Source organism: Oryzias latipes, chromosome 16 (genome assembly GCF_053564925.1).
Source record: "Oryzias latipes strain Hd-rR chromosome 16, Olatipes_Hd-rR_3.1".
Taxonomy (NCBI): domain Eukaryota; kingdom Metazoa; phylum Chordata; class Actinopteri; order Beloniformes; family Adrianichthyidae; genus Oryzias; species Oryzias latipes.
In genome coordinates, this window is record NC_136252.1 from 35,626,123 (window position 1) to 35,633,629 (window position 7,507).

The window sequence follows — 7,507 nt, forward strand, 5'->3', positions numbered from 1 at the left end:
GGGGTCCAGCTGGCCTGGAGGCCCCTTGGAAGCCCACCAGCAGAACTGGAGGACGTTCAGGTTTGGACATTTTGGCTTCACAAAATGATTTTCTTTCATTTTGGAAAAACCAGTGTTTCTGTTCGTTCGTGTTTATCTCGTGCTTTTTATTTTTATGGCATCGATTTGGCAGAGCTCAGACCTGATCGGACCTCCTCGTCCGTCTCTTTACTTCTTCCTCCGTCCTGAAGGCCGACAGGATCAACTGTTGGGGTTTTCTGGCATCTCCTCTCAGACCGATGGAAACCAGAACCAGAATTCTCCTACTTGATTCAAACCAGAGTTCAGGTCACTTTCACACCTACAAAACCAGGAGAAACATCCGAAAAGAGTAGCTCTGGATCAGAACCAGATCCAGACCAAGAACAGATCCAGACCAGGACCAGATCCAGATCCAAACCAAACCCGTCCTTAATCAGACCATGACACAGCAGAACAATCGATGATGCAACGAGTCTTTATTGTAAAACATGCAACAAATCAGAACTTTAAAAAATGTAGGAAACATGTCATGTGACCAGTGTGACATAATACTGTGGGTAATACTTCAGTGACAGAACAGTACTTACATCAACAGAACATTAAGGCACTTTGGAGAACACAAAGAGTCAGAACCTCACACAGAAACCCACGCTTGTGTCACCTCATCGGGTCCTGAACACAAACCGGATCAGACCTGGACCTCAAAGCGTGGATATGGGAAGAATAGACTAGTCTGAGCATCTTTTTAAATGGGAGGGTCTTCGTCAGTCCATTGATATGGCAGGGGGCGGGGCTACAGGGGGATTATTAGAGGCTCCTGATCAGTTCCATGTAAACTTCTGGATCCAGCAGCACCCCCCACCACCATGATCCCCCCACCACCACCACCTTCAGAGGCCGTGGACCCACAAAGCAGCGTGAAGGTGTGGCGGCAGCAGGATGGTGGACTTCAAACATCCAGACAGACTACGGTTCTACAGATCACCAAACCCAACATGCAGAAGCTCCTCCAGAGTCTAAAGAGGGTTCTAAATCCAAAGAGAACCTCTCCATGCCGGTTCCCGCCTCTCAGCCGGAAAAGATTCCAACCTTTGCAGGATTTCAAACTGCAGCAGAAACGCTGATTAAAGCGTTTCTCCATGAAGCTACGGAAGGTTTTGGTGGAAAATGGCTTCATCATGAAGAGGATGCCTCTAAAGGTGGAATCCAAGCCCGACTCAGAACCAGTACTCCGCCCCCAAGGCGGAGCTTCGTACCATAAATATCGTCTAAATGTCTTTTCAAGCTAAAAACACCCAGCAGAAAAATATGTGAACACATGAGGAACGTCTGGATGCTGATCAGTGAAGCTTTTTAGGGGTGCTAACACTAAAGAGATGCTAACGCTAAAGGGATGCTAAAGCTAATGAGATGCTAACGCTAAAGAGATGCTAACGCTAAAGAGATGCTAACGCTAAAGAGATGCTAACGCTAAAGGGATGCTAATGCTAAAGAGATGCTAACACTAATGAGATGCTAACGCTAAAGAGATTGCTACGCTAAAGGGATGCTAAAGCTAATGAGATCCTAACGCTAAAGAGATGCTAACGCTAAAGGGATGCTAACGCTAATGAGATGCTAACGCTAAAGAGATTGCTACGCTAAAGGGATGCTAAAGCTAATGAGATGCTAACGCTAAACAGATGCTAACGCTAAAGGGATGCTAACGCTAAAGGGATGCTAAAGCTAATGAGATGCTAACGCTAAAGAGATGCTAACGCTAAAGGGATGCTAACGCTAAAGAGATGCTAACACTAAAGAGATGCTATCCCTAAAGGGATGCTAACGCTAATGAGATGCTAATGCTAAAGGGATGCTAACGCTAAAGGGATGCTAATGCTAAAGGGATGATAACGCTAACTTAAGATAAAATGACATCTTACATCTGAACTTCCAAACATTTTATTTTTTAACATTCAGAAACTAAACTTTCAGTTAGATGAAAGAAAACTTTCAAAGCTTGAGCTAACGTTGGCCGTCACGTGACGGTTTGGTCGTCCAGATCCTTCGTAGTAACGGTTAACTTATATTTGACTTAAATGTCTGAAATAATTTGTCATTTTGCCAAAAACCATCAAGAGTAAAAAAAAATGTTAATCAATTTGGACAAAATTAAACTACTTTTTTGTTTTTTAGCTTAAGGCAGACGTTTAGACTTTCTACTACTCTCTGGTTCTTAGAGCATGAATGATGCACTGGACAGAGAGCACTTTTGAAAACTGTGTTGTACCAGTGACACAACGACAAATAAAGAATCAATGTGGGAAGTGGAACCAGCTCAGGAGGTTCCTCTGTTCCCCTAAACTGAAATCTCCTGTCCTAAAAACTCCACTTCATGGTTTCACATTGTTCTTCCTTGACTGACCGTTGTGGGCGGGAAACCTGGTTTGGAAGCAGCAGTTCATGTTTAACAGTCCAGAACCTCAGATTTCAGTAAACTATCATGAATCAAATGTTTTACTAATGAAAGCCCAGAAATACCAGAGTTCACGAACCGAACAGTCCAAAGACAGACATTCATCTCTGAAGCCGATCTTGTCCTTTAACCATCGACTGTATCCCAGAACTGGACTGAGTGAGCCCGCCCCCAGGCCTTCTAAACAGGAAGTGCCCTCAAAATCCCACAGACTGAAAATAAAGAAATAAACAGCTGTTACTCATTCTATTGGTCAGAAGCACCGTTCTGGATCAGATACCTTTTTCTAAAATCTTCTTTGTAATCCTCTTTTTAATTATATTTTCTCTTTACTTCAAGTTATAAACTGAAGAAGCCTCAATAACAGTAGGTGGAGCCTGCTGGCCCCCGCATCCTGATTTCAAAGTGTTAGGGGTGTGGCCTTCCAGCAAACTCATTCCTGGTTGGCCAGAGTGGTTGTCATAGAAACATTGACTACGACCGACCCGTAACAATCACTGAGGTCATCTAATCCAACATGGTGGCATCCGTAAGGTGAAAAACTGGCGACCGGATTAACTTCATTTACTTTGAGCCGGAATAAACCATTTTCTATGGATGACATCAGTCCAGTTCTTGGTTTTCAGAGACAAAAAATATATTAAAAAATCAGCATAAAAAGCTCAAGTGTCTCTGATTTTATTGTATTTGCACCACTAAGTCTGTGCTTTTATAGTTAAAGTTTTATTTTTAAAAACATCAGACAACAAAGGGGTTGTTTGTAAACAACAATGGTGGTGGTGGGGGGGGCTGGGACATAATTTATTTTACTGTAAATTCAGTATAAAGTAAACCTTTAAGAAAAAAGGTTTTAAAAACCAGGAATCAGCAAAATCCCAAATGCTGTTTTAGTTTCAGAGACACTGTAAACAAGGACACGATTTCTGCTGAGTCATGAAACCCATCTGTGCGCTCACGGCGCTGTTTTTGTTTGTTTTTGGCGTTTCTGAAATTGCACACACGGTAAATTTAAGCGTGAAAGCACCAAACAACCGTTTCAATTCAACGCAGAAAGGTCCCTTGGCAAATTTTTGGACATTCTCCTGCTAACGGACTGAATCTGTACGAGTTTTGTTCTTCACCGTGAGGCTGTAAACCAACAGATTTGAAGTGACGTGAAAGACGTTCAGCTAAAAACGAACATTTTTAAACACTAAGAATTAAGAAAACTTTATCCAAAAACAGAAACTTAGAATACATTTTTTTTGTCACATTAACGTCAGATAAGCAGTTATGGTGTCTGTGCTAGCTACGTGCAGATGCTAGCTATAGCCCACAGATGCTAGCTATAGCATGCAGATGCTAGCAGCAGCTACAGCTAACTATAACACTTTCCATGTTTTCCTTCACATTAGTTGGTGTTTCTGCAATGAGAGCGCTAACGGTAAAGCTAATCCAACGTAGCATTCATTATGTTGGTTTACATCCAAATACAACACATGTGCTAGCACACATTAGCATAGCAAGCTGAAAGCGTGTTTTACATGTTGTGTAGAAACGGTTCTTCCGTGTTTGCTGTACAAAGTCGTTTCACTGAAGCTGTAAAGTGCAGAGGGGATCTCTGAGGCTGCATTCAGACTCGTTCATGGCACCGAGGAGGTCAAAGGAGGACAAACCCAGACAGAGCTGGGCAGAAACTTGAGAAAGAAACAGCAGGCCATTGGTTGATTCCACCTCAGCGGTTTGATGGCGAATTTGGACACAGAGCACCGATCCCTCCAAAAAATGTGTTCAAACTGAGGAAGCCAGCGTCCCGTCAGCTTTCACCTCTGAGACGCTTCCAGGACCTTCAGCATGGTCCTCTCAGGCCCGTCCGGCTTGTTGGCAGAGAGAAAAACTGACCAGGACGCGGCCGACTCGCTCTACTCCACCTGAAAAGGACAGACAGGCATTATGGGAAAAGGCAGCTGCGCTTCCTGTGGAGTAAATCAGCTCACATGTCAAGAAACAAAAAGTTCTCTTTCAGTTCTGCTCGCCCATTTCCTCTTCACGCTTCGTTAACATTCCTGCCTGAGAAGAGCGGCGGCGTGAAGACGCTCGGCGTGGTCACATGACCGCTCCTTCACTGAGGCCTCAGACGTTTGTGGTCGTGGTCCTCGCTGTTCTACACAGAAACCCAAACGTTCCTCTGATTCTCTGGATAAAAAACGGCTGATTTGTGACTGATTTTACGGTTCTAGTTGTTAAAAAGCTTTGATTGTTTCAGGCTGAACCTCAGATCAGAGGTTTGTTTTCGGCTCTCACCGAACCCGTCCAGCCCTCCACTTTCACACCGTTTTACCTTTTCAGTCAGACCGTCCTGCTTGCGAGGTTCCCGTGTTCGAGACCAAGGAAGGTTTTCTAGGCGTTTAAAAATGCCGTCATGTCCAACGACTCGTGCGGTTCCTGGACTTTTAGACTTTTCCTGTATTTTTTAGCAGAGTGCTAATGAAGATTCTGCAGCTCCAATGTGAGCTTTTATTTTGAAAATTGTGAGAACTCTTCCTTTTGAAGCTCCTCCCACTTTGTCACAAACACTTCCTGTTGGTCGGACACTGTTTAACCAAACTGGATTTGTTCTGAACAGACTCTGTGTCAAAGCACCCGGGGAAAGCGCTCCCTTCTGAAACCAGCCTCCAGTGGTCCTTTGAGGAACTGCAACGTTTAATCTGTAAGGGGGGGGGTTCTGGGGGCGGGCACCAACCTGGGGGCTGCAGGCCACGCTGTAGGACGTCCACAGGTTGACGGCCATCAGGAAGGTGGTGATGAAGCCAAACACCTGCAGACAGAAAAACGGTTCTGGATTTGTCGGAGCGAGGCGCTCCAGCAGGAGGACCTCCTGATGACTTCCTGTGTAACAGGAAGGAGGGGGCGGGGCTTCCTGCCGGGACAGAGGTCTCACTCTGTCGCTGACATCTGAGTTACTCACCGACGCCACGATGAGGGCGGAGACTCCTCCGGCCTTCACCGCCGCCGCGATGGAGGCGATGAAGATGAGCACGGCGCCCACAGAGTAATGGAAGAACTCCTGAAACCACAGAGAAGCTCAGAGTTCTGGTCCAGCTCGGTTCGCTTCAGCTGCTTTGACCCAAACGGCGTTGAACCTGCAGAACCTCTAGAACTCAGACGTTCGGGTGGATCTTCACGTTCGTGATAAAGTTGGAATGTTGTTTAGTAAATTTACGTTACAAATCCCACAAAGTGGATCTCTGATCAATTTGATCCAAAAACAGAAGAACCGGGTTCCGGTTCCCCTGGGAACCGCAGCACGGATCATTTCTGACTCACCGTCAACGGCCAGTTGATGCACGGGACGCGGGCCTGCAGCCGGAACAGGTGCATGAGGAAGAAGATGAGGAGGGCGACGAAGAACCACAGCGCCACCACCTCGAAGAACTGGAAGGCGTACCAGCTGGGCCAGCCGTAGGCGCAGTGGACGCACAGGAAGGCGATGAGCAGGGCCAGCTGCAGGAAGCAGACAATGCTCTTTCACAATAAAAGTCTCTCTGGGGGGGGACAACACCATAACCTGAAAACTGTCGGTTTGTAGACACAACCAATCAGATACAACAACCATAAACACAACAAAAAGGAAACAAAACCCCACAAAAGACAAAAAATGATGAAACCACACCCACCAAAAACCCACAAATAAACCACAATACAGACACAACATAGAACATGACAGCAGAATGAGGCGACAACGACACACAAAAACCCACAAGACACCATGAAGGTAAAAGACCAGGAACAACAGAACCACACAACTGTGCATCACTACACACACGGAGGAACACACAGACAACCGTCACCCGGTCACCAGCAGAACCAAACTGGACCCAACAGAACCCAGCAGAACCCAGCAGAACCCCTACGGTCCAGACGTTCTGGAGAAACAGTCTGAATGGGGGGTGGGGGGAGGGGGTCCCCTGTGGATGTGTGGATGTTAACACAACAATAACACAAAGTACCACAACAACAGAACCTGCTAATCAATCTGATCGATTATCTGTACCGGCGGGGGTCCGGACCCCCCCCCCCCCGGCCGTGTCAGGGTGGAGCGCGCTTACCAGCTGTCCCAGCTTGAGCATTCCCGGGATGGTCCAGGTGTAGCCCGCGTTCAGGAACCCGTCCCCGGAGGACGGGACCGTCGTGGTCGTGACGACAGAGTGGGACATGATGACGAAAAGCGCACGAGCCCGCAGCAGAAACGGTCCCGAGGACTCGGCCAGACCAGCTTTAGCATCGACTGGAAACACCCGCCCCGCACTTCCGTCAAGCTGCGCGGTCCAAAGGCTGCGCATCCGGAACGCCCTTTCAAAATAAACGCCCATCCTCACAACCCCATTTATTATCTTAGATTAGATTAGCTTTATTGTCATTGTGCATAGTACAATGAGATTTAAGCTCGCCATCAGTGCAAGAACAGCAAGGAAGGGAAAAAATAATAAAAAACATCGTAATACAATCAAACAAACAAACAGTATATATGAGTGTGCAAATGTAGACTGTAAACTGTAATGAAAAGTGCCGAAATAATTGTGCAAATTTGCGTATGAAAACTGTGTTTAAACATGTCAGAAGTGCCAGAGGTGGTGATGAGGTAGAGAGTTGACGCTGTAGACGGAGAAGTAAACAGGAATATGGATTTTATCTGTGCATTTGGGAATTGAGGATTGTTATTGCCTTTGGAAAGGAGCTTTTTTTTAGTCTGTTTTGCTTCTGATGCCTCTGTAGCGCCTCCCAGAGGGCAGCAGGTGGAACAGGTCTGAGCCGGGGTGTGAACTGTCCTTGATGATGTTCTGAGCCGTCTCTACGACTCTCTGCAGTCTCTTCTTTTCTGCGGCCGTGCAGCTGCCGAACCGAATATATGCTGCCCGAATAATACATGCTGCCCGTCCCGCCACAGCGTCTGGGGGCGCGTGTCCAGGCTGGAGAACACGTTCTTCCCCCAGTTCCTTCAGGAGGTTCTTGATCATCATACTGACTATTTGTACCACTCTGTACTTTTAC

The 7,507-nt window shown here is 46.4% G+C and overlaps 1 protein-coding gene across 1 annotated transcript; it reads right to left on the reverse strand.

Annotated features, from left to right (window-relative positions):
• Window positions 1–480: 480 nt before the first annotated feature.
• On the reverse strand, window positions 481–6,843 carry cmtm7 (CKLF-like MARVEL transmembrane domain containing 7). The gene is made up of 5 exons (XM_004078551.5): window positions 6,565–6,843; window positions 5,783–5,959; window positions 5,424–5,522; window positions 5,199–5,273; window positions 481–4,386 (listed from the first exon to the last, which is right to left on the reverse strand). The coding sequence occupies exons 1-5, from the start codon at window positions 6,826–6,828 to the stop codon at window positions 4,378–4,380; spliced, it is 624 nt and encodes a 207-aa protein (XP_004078599.2). The 5' UTR covers window positions 6,829–6,843; the 3' UTR covers window positions 481–4,377.
• Between the last annotated feature and the right edge of the window lie 664 nt (window positions 6,844–7,507).